Raw genomic sequence first — 21733 nt, 5'->3', positions numbered from 1 at the left:
ATCCCTCTATTTGATGCTAAAAATTACATTTTTATTTCTACATTTTATAATAATAAGTTACTTATGTCTGTTTTTATATATGCTGGCCATCCTTTGGTATTATTTCTTAAAAATCTTTGTTTTTAACCAGAAGTTACATTGTACTTGTTTTGTCATATTTTAGCTTGACAATAAGGAGTAAACAAATCCAGGAACCCCTTAAAAGGGACAGTAAAGTCAAATATAGGAAGCAATTTTAAACCATTTAGATAATTTACTTGTATTATGCAATATGCTTTGGTCTCTTGGTATCCTTTGTTGAAAACTACCCTACTAAGAGCTAGTTGCTGATTGGTAGCTGTACATAAATGCCTCTTATCACTGGCTCACCGATGTGTTTAAAGGGCCATTATACACTAATTTTTTCTTTGCATAAATGTTTTGTAGATGATCTATTTATAAAGCCCATAAAGTTGTTTTTTTTTTAAAAATGTATAATTTTGCTTATTTTTAAAGAACATTGCTCTGATTTTCAGACTCCTAACCAAGCCCCAAAGTTTTATTTGAATACCGTCAGCGACCTTCTCCAGCTTGCTCCTGTTTGTGTAAAGAGTCTTTTCATATGCAAAAGAAGGGGGAGGGTGGGAGTGTCTTATTTCCCACTTGCAGTGGGCTTTCCAACTGACTTTTCAACAGAGCTAAACTGAAAGCTTCTAAGTATATTTTTAAACCATTTTATACTGGATTTTTATATCAGTATCTGTGCATCTTATTATTTATAGTAGTGTCTATTACATGCAGTTATATGAAAATGAGTGTATACTGTCCCTTTAAGCTAGGTCCCAGTAGTGCATTGCTACTCTTTCAACAAAGAAATGTAACAAATTTGATAGAGATAAATTGGAAAGTTGTTTAAAGTTGTTTGCTCTATCTGAATAAAACAAAAAATGTTGGTTTCATAGCGAGGTTCATAACTACAGGGGTCTCAGAGTAAAAAAAAAGGCACTATTGTAAAAACAATACTCAACAGGATATTAATATCCCATACACATAATCTGTTTCTAAGAAGAAAAAACACGCCAAAAATGAAAAACACATTTGGGCCATATGGGCCATATTATAAATTGAGTGCAAAATATTGCTTGCGTGAAAGCGATATTTGCGCTCAACTGAGTAATACCAGGGCACGCAAATATGCGCTGGTCTTACAAGAGAGGTGCAATGCAAACGCAGCCTCTCATTCGCATTGCGAGAAAGCATTGCGCTCAAGAGAACGTGCTTTCATAGGCCCAATGGGAGCCTTGTTCTCATGCTGAAAACGTTTACACCCTGAAAACCCTGTTACACCCCGAAAACTTTTACATCATATTAAATAATGGATTGAAAAATATACAAGTGCTACTTGTGGATTGTTTTCTCTTATGTAAATGTTTGGGATGCACCCTGGATTGCTATAATGATACAGTGAGTGCTGGTTTTTCGATAGAGAAATAGATAGATAGATAGATAGATAGATAGATAGAGTGAAGATAGATGCAGGCACAATCCTCATGTAAAAGCGATAAAGTGTATTGGCACAAATTTAAAACAGCAACAGAGCTGGTAAGTCTGACATGTTTCGGCTCAAGGCCTTAGTCATAGACATGACCAAAGTTAAGATCAGTCTAAAGTTTAAACCCTTAGCTGTTAGTTCATTGTCAATTGCCTAATCACATGGTACACACACACTATATATATATATATATATATATATATATATATATATATATATATATATGTATGTATGTGTATATATATATATATATATGTATATATATATAGCTGATTGTTGAAGAGACTAATATAAATTAGCTCTAAATAGGGGGCACTATAATAAGTGTATTAGGACAATGATAAATGAGTGTGTAAGCTCTACACATCGAACAAAAACATCTACCATATGCACACACATATATGTGAAAAATGTATTTTATATATATATATATATATATATATATATATATATATATATATATATATATATATATATATATACACACATATATACATATATATATGTGAAAAATTAATTATATATGTATATACATATATATCTATCTATGCACACTATAAAAACACACAAAAACAGTTAACTGTGAGTACCAGTAGTAGTATTGTTAACACCCAAAATTCTAGGTACAATAGACATATACATATAATATTCCAATGCTATATATGGACACACCCATTTACAAGCAACAAAGTCCAATAAGATCTGTGTAATTCAAACAAGGATAGGTGAAGACAATTGTTGTTTTGATCTGATGGTGATGATACAGTAATGCTGCACTCTCCTCACATGTGGATGTCAAACAATCTGGAAGATGAAAGAAACAAGAGAGGCGCCTGTGTGTACCAGTAGATAACCAAATGATAATTTTCAAAGGGCCCTAATCGGGGTACTCACATTTGCAAAGAGCACTCAGACAGTGCTATTGGAAACAGGCTGGATGTTTGACAGCAACCCAGCTCACTGATTGCAGAAACAAAATGACATCAAATCTGGATAAGACAAAACAGGGTGCCTGTGTGCACCAGTAATAAACCAAAAAGATATCAGTGTAGATTCTCATTCAGTATACTCACATTTGTGAAAAGCACTCAGACAGTGCTATTAGGCACAAGCTGGATACCCCTGCCTTCTGGTTCCATGGTTTTATATTTTTATCTGTATTTTGTTCATTATACATTGGAACCGTGCCTTTCCTACCTACCTGTTACTCTTTATACCTGTGTTCCTGTGTCCCTGTGTTCCAGTGCCTGTGTTACCATCATATCAGTAATCTGGTTTTCTGCTAAATATCCAGCTTGTGCCTAATAGCACTGTCTGAGTGCTTTTCACAAATGTGAGTATACTGAATGAGAATCTACACTGATATCTTTTTGGTTTATTACTGGTGCACACAGGCACCCTGTTTTGTCTTATCCAGATTTGATGTCATTTTGTTTCTGCAATCAGTGAGCTGGGTTGCTGTCAAACATCCAGCCTGTTTCCAATAGCACTGTCTGAGTGCTCTTTGCAAATGTGAGTACCCTGATTAGGGCTCTTTGAAAATTATCATTTGGTTATCTACTGGTACACACAGGCGCCTCTCTTGTTTCTTTCATCTTCCAGATTATATATATATATTAGAGGGACTATTATGTTTATTAGTTTCAAGATCAATATTAAGAGCTACAACTTGGGTTTTGAGTGTGAACATGCACAGTGTTGGTAATCCAGGGCTATGAGAGAGACCTTGCAAGCTTATAACAATGCAGGTGATTCTCGTGTAAATACCATACAACCTGTACTAGATTTATACTGCCATTGTGCCTAGACATATGTTAATAAAACTCTCTTACTCTCCAACCTGCTTGAACTTGGCAATGTCACCACTAAGATGCACTCTGTATTTCTTGCCTAAAGGGACAGGAAACCCAAAATGTTTCTTTATGATTTAGATAGACCATGCAATTTTAAACAACTTCATAATTTATTTCTATTATCAAATATTTGTTCTCTTGTTATCGTTTGTTGAAAAGCAGGGGTTGTAGGCTCAGGAGCGTGCACATGTGTGGAGCACTATATGGCAGCAGTTTTGCAAGAATGTTATCTATTTGCAAGAGCATTAGATGTCAGCACTATTTCCTTTCGCGACAGGATTAAAGTGCCTACATCGGAAAAACAAATGTTCCGATGTAGACAAATTGAAACCATGCGATCGTGCACACGATCGCGAGATTTCAATTATTGGATTGCGTCTGGGGGACGTCCCTACAACCCTAGGAATGCCCTCCAGACCGCGATCAAATCCTGGAAGCACAGAAAGCTTCAGGACAGCTGTTAGCTATGACGTTCTATTCCGTCATAACGGTTTTAAAGCCCAGTGTAATTATGACGGAATAGAACGGCATAATGGCATTAAAAGGTTAAATTGTTAGTTTACCTTTAGTGCAGTAATGTTGATGGCACCATTGCTACCCCCTAAGGCTATCGGGTAACTGGTAATATTGTTTCAATACAATATCAGTATTGTTGTGGCTGCTATACTTTAAACGGCTGTGCAACATGTTGATGGTGAACACTGTGTCCATAATATTGTGGTATTTAAATGCTAAATATCTTGGGCTGTCTACAGCTACATGATCTTGGCCAGATACAAGTCTTGGAAGTGTGCTTCATATAACAAATGATTTGTCCGTGCTCTTTTCTTTGCATTAAGGTAAGGACTGGAAATAGCAAAAGTACATTTTATAATAAACTCACAGCATAGATAAATTAATAATTAACATATTACTTTCATGTCACTTTATGTTTAAAAGCAGAGTGAAGAACTTCACTGTGCAGGACTGAGATCACTTGTTTATGTGTAAAACCAACTTGGCTTCATTGACAAACCACAGTTTTGTACCTTGTTTTTTTAAGTAATAACCATCATATAGATTCAATAAAAGCTGTTTGTGAAACTAATATCTCACAGAAAAACTCCCAGTAACATCACAGCTTGGAAAATGGCAGAATTTAATAAGCATACTTCTTAAAAATTGCCAAAGGCTTTCCAGGATGCGTTTGGTTAAAAAGGGCGCTTTGGGAAGGACCAGGCCACGAGTGTGTCTGGGTGGATTGGAAACTTGGCTCATAGAGTCCCTTAAAACTGTGAGAATGAATATCTGCAGGTAGCTAGTGGGCAAGACCTGGCAATCCTGTAAGATGAAGGGAAGTTGGGTGGTATGATTTAAGATTGTAGTATTCCCCTCATCACAGCCAGTGGCAGTTCTATGGGGGTGCTATGCTCCCTCAAATAAGCATGTAGTCTCAGATAACTGGGAATGTGACTGCCAAGTAGTCTCACACTCCCATGGGTGCACCCCTCTCTCTATGATCTGGACTGCTTAGTGCTGAGTGAGTCCTACCCAGTAGGCCCGACTCCAGCAATTTGTCAATATGACTGGATGTAATGTAGTAGGAAGTAGCCGCAGTTGACTGATAGAGAGACAAACAGAGCAAACAAGGCAAGCAATAGCACTCTCACTAGATTTGACACTTTAATTCTGCTTCTAATCTGTCAACTGATGGAAAATGGGTTATTCTGCCCCATCTCTCCTTTTCATGGGTGAGTAAACCACTTCCACTTTGTGTCTCTTCTTACTTTTTCCTTGAAATTGTGTGAACTACTATGTGTCCATCCTCCAAAATCTGCTGAGGGGATTTATGTTTTTCTGACTTTTATCACTTTTGAGTAGAAGCCTTGTGTGTCATCTGCCCTGACTCTTTTTGGCTTTTGACTTTTCTATATGTCAGCTTCTGGAGACCAGGTCCCTTCCTCTGGTTTCTGGTGGGAAACAGGGTGTTCTTTTCTATCATAGGAAACTCATGAATGATACATTGCTGAGGGGCATTAAATGGTGCGGTCAAAAGAGTAGTAGGTGGTGAGTGTCCGTCATGTTTTGTCTAACAGTAAGTACTCTGGCCAGGGCACACTTATGTAACTCTGCTATGTTTTATCTCAAGCAGTATGTTATGTAGCACACTAGGTTTGTGCTCTAGTGTTTGTGAATTTACAGTTATACCCTAGACAGGCAATGTGCTTAGAAGCCATCTGTGCTGGGCATTTTCATGTCTTTTATTGATACTGTTGTGTTATTTCATTGGCAGTGCATTATATAGCTCCCTGGTGATTGTGCAATGTATCTCAAACAGTCAACTGTGTAGCATTCTAAAAAAAGATTATTTTTGTATTGTGAATAACCTAGCTGAACACACTAAGTGAGCCAATGACAAGAGGCATATATATGTGCAGCCACCAATCAGCAGATAGCTAAAGAGAATGGAGAAATTACATAATAGAAGTAAATTTGAAAGTTGTTTAAAATGGCATGTTCTATCTGAAGATTAATTTTGACCTTAATGTCCTATTAGAGAGAACAATGTGCCAGATTACAAGTGGAGTGCTATCAATAGCGCAAGGAGTGCAAACGCAATCTTGAGATAGCGTGAGTTTGCTCTCAAATCCATATTAGAAGTGGCGTGGTGTTTAAATTACCACAAATTTGTTCGCGCAAACTCACGGTAATTTACTCTTTATTATTATTGTTATTATTAACAGGTATTTGTGCCAACAGATTCTGCAGTAACATAAACATAGTTGGTATACAAGATAACATTTAAAGGGATCAACTGGGTAGAGGGCCCTGCCGAGAGTTGCACTTTTGTAGTCGGCTCTTATGAAGGCGATCTACAAACAGCTGGGCTCATAGGCTTACATTCTAAGGGGTTCAAGGGGAAAGTGATGGAGTTAGGAAAGGTTAGTATTGGTTGTATGATCCCTGAATAGTAGAGTATTTAGGGAGCACTTGAAGCTGTTAAAAGTAGGGGAGAGTCTTGTGGAGTGAGGCAGGGAGTTCCACAGGATAGGGGCCAGTCTGGAGAAGTCCTGTAAACGGGAATGTGAGGAAGTAACAAGAGAGGAGGAGAGGAGGAGGAGATCATGAGCAGAGTGAAGGGGATGGGAGGGAGATTATCTGGAGACAAGGTCTGAAATGTAGTGGGGAGCAGTGCAGTTGAGGGCTTTATATGTCAGCGTGAGGATTTTGTGTTTAATCCTGGAGGCAAGAGGAATCCAGTGAAGGGATTGGCAGAGAGGTGCAGCAGATGAAGAGCGATGTGTAAGGAAGATGAGCCTGGCAGAGGCATTCATTATGGATTTTAAAGGAGCTAGGTGGCAGCTAGGTAGACCAGAGAGGACGGAGTTGCAGTAGTCAAGACGGGAAAGGATGAGAGAGTGGATTAAAATCTTAGTTGTGTCTTGTAAGGAAATGTCTAATTTTAGAGATGTTTTTAAGGTGGAAGCAACAGGCTTTAGCCAAGGACTAAATGTGAGGCATAAAGGAAAGGTCTGAGTCAAGTGTGACCCCAAGACATCGGGCATGGGGGGTATGGGTAATGATGGAATTATCAACAGTTATAGAAAATTGGGGGGGTGGAGATTTTGGAAGAAGGGGGAAAAATAAGGAGTTCAGTTTTGGAGAGATTTAGCTTAAGGTAGTGAGAGGTCATCCAAGATGAGATATGAGAAAGACAGTTGGTGACATGGGTAAGTAAGGAAAGAGGTAGGTCTGGTGCAGAGAGGTAGATTTGGGTGTCATCGGCATACAAATGATATTGAAACCCGTGGGACTTTATTAAGAGACCTAATGATGACATATAGATTGAAAAGAGAAGTGGACCGAGGACAAAGCCTTGAGGTACCCCAACAGAAAGTGGTAACGGGGCAGAGGATGCTCCGGAGAAGGCTACAATAAAGGTACGGTTAGATAGATAGGAAGAGAACCACAAGAGAGATGTGTCGCAGATGCCAAAGGATTTGAGGGTTTGGAGCAAAAGAGGGTGGTCAACAGTGTCAAAGGCTGCAGACAGATCAAGGAGGATAAGCAGAGAGAAGTGGCCTTTGGATTTTGCTGTAAGTAGGTCATTGGTAACCTTGACAATAGCTGTCTCTGTGGAGTGATGGGGATGAAATCCAGATTGCAGTGGGTCAAGAAAAGTGTAGTGTAAGGAAATGGGATAGACGTGCATATACTAGCTTTTCAAGGAGCTTTGAGGCAAGAGCGAGTAGAGAAATAGGATGGTAGTTGGATGGGGAGGTTGGATCGAGGGAAGGTTTTTTTGAGGATAGGTGTGACCAGTGCATGTTTTAGAGATGAGGGAAATATACCAGTGCTGAGGGAGAGGTTGAAAATGTGTGTGAGTATGGGGGTGAGGGTAGAAGAGAGAGAATGGGAGTAGCTGAGAGGGGATAGGGTCGAGGGGACAGGTAGTGAGGTGGGAGGACAGTTTAAGGGCAGAAACTTCTTCCTCAGTAATAGGGGCAAAAGAGCTAAATTTAAGGAGATTTGGGTTTTGAATGATTGTGAGCTTTTGAGGGGGTGGGAGATTGGTAGTAAGTTGAGAGGTGATTTCATTTCTGATGGAGTCAATTTTGTTATGGAAGTGGCTGGCAAAATCTTGAGCTGAGAGAGAAGTAGGAGCTGGGGGTGAGCGGAGAAGAGTGTTGAACATTTAAAACAGATGTTTTGGGTTAGAGGAAAGAGTAGAGATGAGATTAGTATTGTTGCTTATAAAGTTCAAGGGCAGAATAATAGGAGTTCAGGATGAACTTGTAGTGAAGAAAGTCAGCTGAACTCCCAGATTTCCTCCAGTGTCGCTCAGCAGTACAGGAACATCTGCGTAGGTACCGTGCCAAGGCTGAGGATGAGAGTGTGGTTTCTGAGCTATGGTAGGAGGGCCCAGGGTGTCAATGACTGATGTAAGGGTGGAGTTATAGTGGCAGATAGATTGGTCAGGGCAGGAAAAGGAGGTGATGGAAGAAATAAGAGGTTCGAGAGAGCTAGCAAGCTGTTGCTGATCTAATGACTTAGTGCTTCTGTGAAGTTTGGTGTAAGGGGTAGAAGAAGGGGGGGGTTGTAGGGAGGGAAGTGATGTTGCAAGTTAGGAGATGGTCAGGAAGAGGAAAAGGGGAGTTTATGAAATGTGAGTGCATCAATAGCTGAAAATCATATCAAGGGAGTGACCATCTTTGGGAGTGGGAGAGTCAGTCCATTGTGACAGGCGGAAAGAGGAAGTGAGTTGCAGAAGTTGTTTTGCAGAGGAGGCAGTGCGATTGTCAAGAGGGATGTTGAAGTCACCAAGAATGAGGGCATGGGTGTCTGAGGAAAGGAAATAAGGAGGCCAGGCAGCAAAGTGATCTAAAAATTGAGTTGGGGAGCCAGGGGGGCGGTATATGACTGCAACACGTATAGAGAGGGGAGAAAATAAACGAATCATGTGTGCTTCAAATGAAGAAAATGTGAGGGAAGAGAAGGGCTGTATTTGTTGAAAGGTGTAACGAGAGGAAAGTAAAATACCAAAACCACCTCCTTACTCTTCCCATATTTTCAATGCGTGGCAGTTTGCGATGTGGGGGTTTGGTGGTTTAAGGCTTAATAGTGTAGTGGGGTACTTTGTGGTGGGCTATGTGACAGTTTAGGGGTTATTAGAGTAGGGAGCTTATTGCGTGCAAATAAGGGTGTAATTTTTTTTTCTACTTTTCAAGCTCCATTGAAATCTATGAGAGAATACGTTAACACGATTGTAATATTGTAACTTCGGCTTTTTGTGCTTGCCACGTTAGCACGTGAGCGGGAGCAACCTACAGTAAGTTTAATGGCATGATCGGGCCGGCTGTGACTAGACAGCATGCTGCGATGTGCTTCTGAAAAGACTAGACCCGCTCAGTAGAGCCAGGAGCAGCGTTCTACAAATTTCTACTGTGGCATTAAAAATCTTTCAAATACTTTGGCGTATAAAGTTGGCAATAAATTAATGCTGCAGAATTATATAACATTATTGTTTAGGTTTACTGCCCCTTTAAAGTGACGGAAAATCCTAGCGTTTCTGAAACGCTAGGATTTACCATTGGAAAAAATAAAGGGGACTTTCATTCACAAAGTATAAAATTCTTCATGCTGAAAGCTCCTTTATTTGTTCCAAGCGATCGCCTTCACTGAGCTGCTAAGGCATTTCCTGCAATGCTATTAGCTAAGAGGTGGAAACGTCACCTCTCTGCCAGATAGCGAAGAAAGTGGTGGGCTGCCTTAGCAGCTCAGTGAAGGCGATTGCTTGAAACAAAGGAGCTTTTAGCATGAAGTATTTTATACTTTGTGAATGAAAGTCCCCTTTATTTGTTCCAATGGTAAATCCTAGCGTTTCAGAAACACTAGGATTCACCATCACTTTAATCACCTGCAGGATGTCTGTGGGCTGAGTGGTACAGTTCTAAGATAGTTCAAATTACTTTTGTCTGACAGAACCAGAGAGTATAATCTGAAGTATACATTTCTGCACCTATCCCCTTGGTGTGTAGAATCCAAGAATGTTCCATCTTATCCCCCATGTTATTTGCAGTGTATATGCTTCCAATGGGAGATATAAGGCAGCATGGCCTCAGCTACCATTGTTATGCAGGTGACACAAAAATATATACAGTATCTCATTCAGCTCAAACTCAAAATTCCTTTTAGAAACAGTCAATGTCTTAATGATCTCTTGGAATGGATGAATGCCAGTTGGTTGAAAATAAACCTAGACAAAACAGAAGTATCTGTGATGGGTACAGATAGTATGATAGCTAAGCTGCAACAAGATTAACAAATTGGTCTAGAGTGTGGAGGATCAAAACTAGAAACCTCAAATCTAGCAAGAAATCTTGGTGTTATCCTTGACAGAACGTTCCCTGAAACATCATATATCCACCACAGTGCAAGCCTCGTTCTTTCATTTAAAGAATATAGCCGTTATCAAGTACTTGATTTCTACAGAAGATCTTCCCACGGTCATCCATGTTTTGGACTACTGCAATGCACTTTATAATGTTCTCCCAGAAAAACGACTCCATCACATTCACTTGGTACAGAAGCTGCAGCAAAGCTGCTAACTGTCCAGTCAAAACTTTGCAATGTGACACCCATCCTCCACTCCCTCCACTGGCTGCCAATAAAGTGGTGCATACTATTCAAAATAGGCCTGCTATCCTACAAAGCTCTGCATGATCAGCGACCAAGCTTTTTGTGCCCTATGTCCCAACTCACACTCTTCAATCAGCACATGCCCAGAAGCTAAACGTGCCAAGAATTCATAAAAAATGTGGTTTGTAAGCTTTTAGCCATGCAGCCCCAACTCTATGGAACATTCTCCCCAACACAGTGAAAGACCAACACAAGCCTTTCAGGAATATATAAGTTGTTATTATTATTATAAAATTGACACATATTTGTCCACTTTAAGATAGCGAGACACATGACACAATGAGGCAAAGATAATTCACTGGGGCAATAGGGTGTTTATGAATTCCATATGCTGGGCCAAAGTGTATATGAAAAACCTCAACCACAAGTCTAGATTGCCCCTAAACATCCATGGCCAGCCTCTGCAGACACATTTTTTCCATCCAGCGAGACTGATTTACCATAAAAAAAAACAGACATTTAAATGTACAGTATGACAATTACAAACTATTATATAAACCATTCTGTAAATATGTTCCCTATTGTTTTTTCATGATGTATTCAGCACCTCACATATGCATAGGTGTTACTAATGAAACAATGGAAAAGATAGGTAAAAAAGGCTCGGTTTTCAACAAGACCCTTCAGCCACCTTACAAGTGCCTAGAAATCTACGTAAGAAATTCTAACAACTTGTATGAGTCAGAAGTATAGAATTGTTAAATAACTTTACTACTCAATACATAAGGGACAGAAAACGCCTTGAGATTTAAAAAGGGATAGTCTAGTCAAAATTATTTGATTCAACTAGAGCATGCAATTTTAAGCAACTTTCTAATTTACTTCTTTTATCAATTTTTCTTCATTCTCTTTGTATTTTTATTTGAAAAAGCAACAATGTAAGCTTGGTTGACGGACCATTTTTGGTTCAGCACCTGGGTTGCGTCTAAATGCAGCCACCAATCAGTAAGCGCTACCCAGGTGCTGAATCAAAAATATTCTGGCTGCTAAGCTTACATTCTTGCTTTTTCAAATAAAGATACCAAGAGAACAAAGAAAAAATGATAATAGAAGTAAATTAGAAAGTTGCTTAAAATTGCATGCTCTATCTGAATCATAAAAGTTTAATTTTGACCTTTAATAAAATGTTTAGTTGTGCGTAGTTAAATAACTTTGCAATGTTCTTTCATTATTTATTTTTTTGTAATTTAGCTTTTACTAGTATGGCTTTTCTAATTCTCTGAGCTGGAAAAACACCCTGTTGATTCTGAAGGCTAACTCTGCTACACATATGTCACAGTTGTTGGCTTTAACTGATAACAACTGCAAGACAGTGCACTTTATGCTAGCATTACTACTGAGGCTAACCTTGTTGTCTGCAGACTCAAGCCCATATTTGGCTTCAGCTAATAAGAAAAGTGGTGAGTGGGGTTTGGCTATTGACAAAGGATTGCAGCAAACAAGATGATAATTTTTGGCTGATATTTTATTCTACAGTAAGACAACAGAAATGTCAAGATGTTTACTGTCCCTTTAAAGGGACAGTTCACCCAAAAATGTTCTCCCATTTAAATTGTTCCCAATGATCCATTTGATTAGCTGAAGTGTATTAAATTGCTTACAAATAGCTCCTTTACCCCTATTGTGTCCTTTTGAAATAGCTGATTCAGCCTGTGGTATCTCAACCTATACTGATAGTTTTGATACTGGAGTCTCAGCTAAGTAAACCCAGCCATCAGAAGAAATTAAACTCACAGTGGGTAATTTTCCTTTAAAGCTCAATACTTAGAGAGAACAGTTTTCCAGATAAATATAACATAAGGAAGCAAGTGTGTGTACACAAAGTGATAGCATAATGAGATATATTACCTGAAGCTCAACCCATTGCAATAGGCTGTGGTTTAAAAGCACTTCATATACACTTCATATACACAAAGAAACCTGAAAATCCAATTTCTCATAAATTTTTTACTCTGCAGCTAGTATAACAAGTCACTGAAAATACATTAATATAAAAACAATTTTGTTTTTTTGTGTTCTGTCCCTTTAAGTAAAGCTATACTCCCTCACAGATTCCTGAGAACAATACCGTGAATTATAAAATCTACACTTAAACATGATGAAAGAGAACAATACATCAATTACATTATGCTAATCCATTTAGTATTGTTCAAAGCAAAAGATTCAATATTAATGATAGTAAGGCAGTAAATATATAATCCTTGATTTCCGACATTGAGGTTACACCTCTTAACTCAGAATTTATAAAACAAAGCAACAGAGAATTTGACAATGGTATGGAAACTTTACACCCTTTTAATCTGAAAGGTATCTGCATTGAAACCTCAGAATCTTATATATATATATATATATATATATATATATATATATATATATATATATATATATATATATATATAGATAGATAGATAGATAGATAGATAGATAGATAGATAGATAGATAGATAGATAGATATACACACACACTGCTTGGGCTTGTTAAAGTTTTTAAATCTTTATTTAGCACAATTAAAAATAGTTACATACAAACAGATTACAATTAATCTGAGAAGATGAAGAAATTACAATTCATAGAGACAATATAAATCTAATTACAAAAACAGTATATAAATGTTAAAGGGACAGTCAACACTAAAATTGTTATTGTTTAAAAAGATAGACAACGCCTTTACTCCCCATTCCCCAGCTTTGCACAACCAACATTGTTAGATTAATATACTTTATAACATTTAAACCTCTAAATTTCTGCCTGTGTCTAAGCCACTACAGACAGCCTCTTATCACATGCTTTTTTATTTGCTTTTCACAACAGGAGACAGCTAGTTCATGTGTGCCATATAGATAACATTGTGCTCACGCCCGTGAAGTTGTACACAACACAGCACTAATTGGCTAAAATGCAAGTCACTAGATAATAAATAAAAAGTTATGTGATTAGGGGGCTGTCAGAAGAGGCTTAGATACAAGTTAATCACAGAGGTAAAAAGTGTATTAATATAATGTTGGCTGTACAAAACTGGGGGAATGGGTAATAAAGGGATTGTCTATCTTTTTAAACAATAACATTTTTTGGAGTTGACTGTCCCTTTAATAATCTTTCCAACTAAGAGCTTAAGACTTCTAGTATGGATTGTTTTACATTACCCCCATATTTGGAAGCTTTTTCAGCGTCCAAAGATTGGAGAAAAGTCTCAGGTAAATTATTGTCCTTTTTTCCTTTTTCATTCCAAAATGTATCTATTACCTGAAGAAGTTTCCTTACCATTTTGAGGAGGTTCTTCCTGAAAGGAAGCCAGCTTTTTCTTTATGAATCAGCTCTGGGATTACATTTTTCTTCCAGCCAAAATCTTTAAGATTTTGTGATCTAATAATTAAATCAGGTGATGCGATTCTGTATTTAAAGGGTCTTTAATAAATGTTAAAATAATCAAGATATTTGCCAATTTGAAACCACTAGAGAATAAAGTATCCTCCAAAACATTAATTATTAAATAACATTTGTAATGTCCTAACTATATTTTCTACCATGCTCTTATAGAAATCCCCTGGTAAGTCACCTGGAGATTTATCTGCTTTGATTGATTTAACCATCTCTCTAATCTCTTTTCCTATTATGGGTTTGTTTAATTCATTATGGGTCAGATTTCAAGTGACACGTTAACAGTTACGTGAGAGTGAAAACTTTGTTGCAGCTTTTTACGTATCACATTTATCACTAGTATTAAAAGTTGAAAGTAAACACGAAGGCGTGAGCGCAATCGGGATTTACGATAGAATGATTACTGTGTCCTAAGAGCTCAGGTTAACTGTTTCACAAAACAAAAAAGTGTCACAAAACACAGCAAAAATACATTACAAAGTACAGTTACACTCATAATAACACTATCTAATACAACATATTTTAAAAAAAAATTGCACAAAAAAGTTATAAGGGCTCAAAGATATGAGGTCTCAGGTGTTAGGAAAAAAAGGCATGCAAAGGGCTTTAATATAGAGATACATATACATGTCTAAATATATACAGTGTATATATATATATATATATATATATATATATATATATATATATATAGACTGTGTATATATATATATATATATATATATATATGTGTGTGTGTGTGTGTATATATATATATATATATATATATATACTGTGTGTGTAGATACCGTATATGTATTTGCGGACATATATATACACATAGACATAAATACATATACGTACACACAAATAAACATATACATAAGTGCATTGGAGTCCTTTGCAGTCAAGTAAATGAAAACATGTTAAAAGCATATTTATACAATATTCATTTTTTATAAAGTGTTATACTGTGTATTTACTGTAAATATTTCACATTCCAATGTTCTTCACATGGGGGACTATGTTCTAAGTATTTATAAATAGATATTCCTATATATATCTGTATATGTCTATACCTATATTATATATATATATTGTACCAAAATACCATCAGCTATATATATATATATAAACGTGTATTTATGAATAAATAGAACATATTCTGCTATGTAAAGAACATAGCAGAATGTGAAATATTCATATTTTCATGTTGAGCTAGTACACTTGAGAATATGCGATTGAGTTAACCGCACTGAGCTCCTCAGACAGCCCACGGCAGAGTGCTATTTTGCTGTGAGGTGACGTTTCCACCTCTTAGCAAATAGTCGTGTGAGCCAGCTGGCGCCATGCTGGATAGCTAGCATGCTATTGGCTAATATCACCTCACATCAAAATAGCGTTCTGCTATGGGCTGCCTGAGGAGCGTAGCGCGGCGACCGCATCACACAACTAAAGGAACTTTCAGCATAAAGTATTTTATACTTCATGACTGAAAGTCCCCTTTATTTGTTCCACTGGTAAATCCTAGCGTTTCACAAACTCTAGGATTTACTATCACTTTAATTATTTCATATTACTGCACTTCATTTTTTAATTAATATGTTTCAACCTCCAGATACTTTACTGCAATCATACATGAACATTGAAATGATTGTATTCACTTTGTGTACCAGTTTTATAGTTTTAAAAAAGTGATATAAACTATTTTTCATGATTTTTAACAAGTCCAAGGTGTCAAATCTAAAAAGTCCAATAATACTTTGACAAACAGCTGAAAATGTTCTTATCAGTGGAATAGTGATGTATTTAGGGGGTTTATGTGGGAATACATTAAAAGGTGTAAGATAAATGGGATAGTGTGAGCTTGATGAATGCATTTGAATAGTTCTGAATTTGGAAATCTCAGAAAAACCCATCTAATAAAAACATCTTATCATTCTAGGCACGTGTTTATATACTGGTTTCTATTTAATGGGATTCATATAGTGAATGCAATTTTAAGTAACTTTCTAGTTTACGTATTTTATCAAAATGTTCTGTTGGTATCCTTTGTTGAAGAGCATATCTATATAGGCTCAAGAGCATGCACATGTCGAACACAATATGGCAGTAGTGTTTGCAACTTTATGTACATTGCTGCACACTAAGCTGTCCTATAGTGCTCAAAAAAGTATAAAATTAATAATAGAAATGCAATGGAAAGTTGTATAAAATTGCATGCTCTATCTGATTTATGGAAATTTTAACTTCCATGCAACTTTAAGCTACTTGAAAACACTTAAACACCATTTTCAGATTGCTTAACCTGTTTAAGTACAGAGAATGATACATACTCATCAAACACACAATGCCTAGGTTGTGGATGTCGCCAGGGGAACCCATGGATGCTAGCGACATTATCATGCATGGGTGCAAAGCCCCAGAAACCCTGATGTGCCAGGTAGCTGCAGGACAGAAGAGATAGCTGGGTGGAGCTTATTATGAAAATCTCTTGGCCTCATCTCCCTTAAAGGGACATTTAACACTTTGAGATGGTAATATAAAATGATAAATCATATATATAAAAAAAACCTCTGCAATATACTTTCATTATTTATTTGTTCCCTTTTCCTCTAATTTCATTTTGAAATTGTGAACTTTTCATTTCCTGTTAGAAATGGAAGTGCAGAACACTGTTATATTCCACACAGTCGTTGGCTGCACATTCTAGTGACCTATTTATAACTATAGAGTTACAACAAAGTTACAACCCCAAAATGGGTGATATGAAGGCAAAGGGAGAAAAACGGAGGGGGGGCACAGTAGTGGCGAGCCGACTTAAGGTGCAGATGAGTGCGGGGTCATACACATGCACACTCCACAAAAATGTGACAGCCCTTCCAAAATGGGTACAAGTGTTGGGGAATAAAGTGGTACCACCACACTCGAAGCGGGGGACTCACCCAGCGATCCGGTCGCTTTCCTCCGTAGTAGATGTGTAACCTCTGTGCACACATGGAGGAAGTCTGTGGCGTTCTGTTGCTATTCCACCGAATAGCAGTCGCGCTCCCAATCTTCAGCCCTTGAATATGACATCATAGACTAGTATCCAGTGTCACCTGTCTGTTTCACCAGTTTGCTGTCACTGTTTTTAAAGAGATGAAATAAAGCTGAATTTGTTTTTACTGCTACGCTTTTGGGACTACTCTGCTCTTTTCGTTGTTTTGAACCATTTATAACTATCTCTAACTGGCCACAGCAGAGAAGGTAACCTAAGTTACAACATGGCAGTTCCTATTGTTTTATAGACACTAAAACTTTACACTTATTTTGTCACTATTTAAACAGATAATGAAACTTTAAAAAATGCCTCTATATGTTATTCTCAGACTAATCTTTTCTTTGAATGCATTATTCTATCAAGCATTTTTATAGTGTTTAATGCCCCTTTAAGGCATACAAACATCCATTTGAAAGGCAATTAGCTGCTTGGGTATCATATTTCTAAAACTAAAATAAAAACAAAATACACTTTTTGCATGGGAGGCCTCTAGGCAATAGGCTATAAAAAGGTCTAGAGATCTCAGTACCTCTTGTTCAGTCCAGGAGTCCAGGAGGTCCTCTTTTTTAAATAAAGTCATTATAAAGATTTTAGTAGCCAGGTGATCACTGTTGTTATAGTGATCACCTGGTGTAAATAAATGTGTTTTATTTGGGTACAGACTAGGGTTGCCAACTCAGCCATGTTTTCCTAGACACTTATGAGTTACACATGCTTCATGGTGTGCAGGGAGGAATTTATGTGCACTATTTACGTGATGTCCAGAGGCACAATACATGTTCCGCCCTGCACACCCTGCAGCATGAGTAACTCATAAGTGTCTAGTACAGGCTCATTGGAGCCCCTAAGTGCAGATCAAAGTTATATAAATAAATCCAAAGGCCCTTATTTATATGGGGATAAACCCTTCTTTGAAATGTTGAAACCTGCCTTTTAGATAACCCAGATCCATCTTTAAACTCCAGAGATCACACAGACTTGGCCCCTGGACTGCTTGGGAGGTATGCATCGGGCATTTGATCTCCTTAAAGGGACATACAACTCCAAATTATTCTTTCACGATTCAGATAGATCAGATTTGCTTAATTCTCTTGGTATTCTTTGTTAAAGAAGCAGCAATGCACTACAGGAAGCTAACTAAAAGCCAGTGGCATGAGGCAAATATGTGCAGCCACCAATCAGCAGCTTCTGAGCCTACCTTGGTATACTTTTCAACCAAGGATATAAAGAGAACAAAACAAATTGGATAACATAAATAAATTTGAACGTTATTTAAAATTGCATGCTGTATCTAAATAATTGCGTTTCATGTCCGTTTAACCAGGCATTATTAATTTGCAGGGATCCCTGTGTAAACTGGTGGTTTCATAAAACATCTCCAGAGACTTTAATGGAGAAACTAATTGTTACCACCAGTTTACACCGTTTGCAACAACAATGAAAACTAACTCTTTGTCTTAATAAAAACGGTAGGTGGAAAATAATTACTTGTGAACTTATTGTTTGTTTTATTTTCTGTTTTTTATTTTATTTTTAGATTTACTGGCAGCAGCAATTCAAGAACTGATTCAAAGGATAGTGCGTTTAAAAAATGACATCTGTACAAACGAAGAAAGGTAAATTGTTAAGTATTTGTGTTCTTTTCTTTAAACTTGCATGCAATGAGTTTTCTGATTGGCATGATCTATTTTCCTTGAAGTGTGACATTTGGTTTGGAAGAGCTGTGAGGTTAATAATTTATTTAAAGGGACTTTTTACACCTAAACGGTTATTGTTTAAAAAGATATATAATCCCTTTATTACCTATTCCCCTGTTTTGCATAACCAACACTGTTCTATTATTATACTTTTTTCCTCTGTGATTACCTTGTATCTAATCCTTTGCAGACTGCCCCCTTATCTCAGTTCTTTTGACAGACTTGTATTTTAGCCAATCAGTGCTGACTCATAAATAACTCCACGGGTGTGAGCACAATGTTATCTATATGGTACACATGGACTAGCACTGTCTATCTGTGGAAAAAACTATCAAAATGCACTGCGATAAGAGGCAGCCTTCAACAGGTTAGAAATTATTATATCAACCTACCTAGGTTTAGCTATCAACAAAGAATACCAAGAGAACAAAGCAAATTTGATGATGAAAGTAAATTGGAAAGTTGTTTAAAATTACATGCCCCATCTGAATTATGAAATTTTATTTTGGCTCGACTACCCCTTTAAATACAAGATGCAGGAAAACACATCTGCAATTCTGCAAACAGTAGATGTGATTTGAGGATTATTTTTGGACACAAATATGCCATCTTAAGGTTTTTATTAAGAGAAGCTATATATTGGTGGGGATATTTATTATAATGTGGCTGATGACTAAGGTACAGAAAAGGCTGATAAGCAGGTAGTAACAGCTGAGTTCAGGAAACAAGCAAAACTGGCAAAATAATTAGCAGCTGTAAGTTGCAATAGAAAGGCAAAGACAATTAGGCACTGCAGAACTGTACTGATTAACAAGAACCTAGTGCTGAGTAGCACAGGAAGCATCTCACACTGCTTGATAAGAATAGCACAGCACTGACACAATAAATGATAAACATAGATAACTAAGAAGGAAAAGGGTGTGGATAAACCACATATATATATATATATAGATCATAGCCTATATAAGGGGTTTTAGCCACACCCTTTTGCCTCTAGCACTGTGTAAATGAGATAACCAGCTACAGTTGGATAGATAAAGAATGATCCATGAGATTGCATTGGGTGTATTTTTAAAATGGAGAAGTTTGCATTGAAGAATTTCAGGATGTATAGCAATTGTTTTTAGACATTTTTTTTTCTACAGATAGCTCAGGCAAAATGATACATTAATTCTCCTGTTTCCAGATAGCAATATACAATCCTTGCCAGTTGATTGAGATAGAGCATAGATGCCCATACTGTAGTTAAATGGGATTTACTTTTTGTTATGTTTGTTATGGTGATCTACTGGTGTAAGCTCTGGACTTGCCAATATTTGTTGCTGAATGTTCTAATATTGTACAACCCCAATTCTAAAAAAGTTGGGACAGTACGGAAAATGCCAAAAAACAAACAAAAAGAGTCATTTGAAAACTCAGTTCACCCTGTACTATATTGAAAACACATTATTAACACATAATTTGATGTTTTACTTTGTGAATTTAAATTTTAATTTTTCTAGTTCAAATTAAACTTTCATGATTCAAATAGAGCATGCAATTATAGACAACGTTGTAATTTACTCATTATCATTTTTTCTTCATTCTCTTTGTATCTTTATTTGGAAAAGCAAGAATGTAAGCTTAGGAGCCGTCCCATTTTGTGTTCAGCACCTTGGTAGCCCTTGCTGATTGGTGGCTACATTTATCTGGCACATAATGCTGAGTAAAATAAGCTGATGATTTCTATGCCGGCAAGTTTTTGAGAAATCAGGCTGTAAGTTACTTTATACCAGAGGATATGCACTTGCGCATCCTTTCTCTTCATATTTGAAGAGCAGCAGATATTTCTGTACAGTAAGACTATTTGCAGCCATCTTTTATATGTTGTAACCATATTGTAATTGCAGAGTCATATACTTTCAATAAACAGTGAGCCTTTTTTGCAGGGGGCATACAGAGTTGCCAGACATGATAATGGCGAAAAGGGGCCCTACCAGCCCCCCCCCCCTGTAGCAACTACTGATTGTTGGGCCAGATGGATGCCCTAGAGGTCCATATCCTTTCTCAATTGAGATCCCTGTAATTCTGTCCCCGATGCAGAGTATTAAATGTAGCGGAAATTATTCCTTCATGTTTATTTTTATATATGAAATTTCTGTTTTCTCTTTAAAAACATCCCCCATTGTTCTCAAGGATATGCCAATTTAAACTGACTGATTATGCAGAAAGAGCATTCCTGCTCATGTTATCTGTTTCTCTACACAGAGTCTAATAGTAAGGTATTGAAATTCTAAATGCTAAATGAACAGGCCAGTTATTTCAGATTTCAGATCACATTTGAGAAAACCTTACAGTACTATGACCCTTTAAAAATATATACTTTTAAATCATTATCTACTTTTAGTAGTTACAAACAAAAAGTTAGCAATATCATAACATAATGTCTTAGAATAAAAATAAGTTAGAAATATCATAACATAATGTTTTAGAATAAAAATAAGTTAGCAATATCATAACATAATGTCTTAGAATAAAAATAAGTTAGCAATATCATAACATAATGTCTTAGAATAAAAATGATGTTAGCAATATCATAACATAATGTCTTAGAATAAAAATGATGTTAGCAATATCATAACATAATGTCTTAGAATAAAAACAATAAGTTAGCAATATCATAACATAATGTCTTAGAATAAAAATGATAAATTAGCAATATCATAACATAATGTCTTCGAATAAAAATGATAAATTAGCAATATCATAACATAATGTCTTAGAATAAAAATAAGTTAGCAATATCATAACATAATGTCTTAGAATAAAAATAATTTAGCAATATCATAACATAATGTCTTAGAATAAAAATGATAAGTTAGCAATATCATAACATAATGTCTTAGAATAAAAATAAGTTAGCAATATCATAACGTCTTAGAATAAAAACAATAAGTTAGCAATATCATAACATAATGTCTTAGAATAAAAATAGCAAATGAAAAGAGACTAAGCATAATTTATTCCACCTCTAAGCAAGATACACTGCTTGAGGGGAAACAGCTTCTCTATGTATGCCCAGAGGAAGGTACA

At 36.6% G+C, this 21733-nt stretch overlaps 1 protein-coding gene across 4 annotated transcripts in view; it reads left to right on the top strand.

The window, feature by feature from the left end:
* The window catches only part of ZNF185 (zinc finger protein 185 with LIM domain), a 334258-nt gene that overhangs the window by 67530 nt on the left and 244995 nt on the right, over positions 1-21733 (top strand). For all 4 annotated transcript variants that reach the window (XM_053699442.1, XM_053699440.1, XM_053699441.1 and 1 more), the window contains exon 2: positions 18502-18580. In XM_053699442.1, the coding sequence (XP_053555417.1) occupies positions 18556-18580 (25 nt within the window). In that variant the 5' untranslated portion in view covers positions 18502-18555. The remainder of the gene's footprint in view (positions 1-18501; positions 18581-21733) is intronic.

This window comes from Bombina bombina, chromosome 1 (assembly GCF_027579735.1).
Source record: "Bombina bombina isolate aBomBom1 chromosome 1, aBomBom1.pri, whole genome shotgun sequence".
Taxonomy (NCBI): domain Eukaryota; kingdom Metazoa; phylum Chordata; class Amphibia; order Anura; family Bombinatoridae; genus Bombina; species Bombina bombina.
Note: the sequence above shows the minus strand (reverse complement) of the source record. Positions and strands in the feature narration are given on the sequence as shown.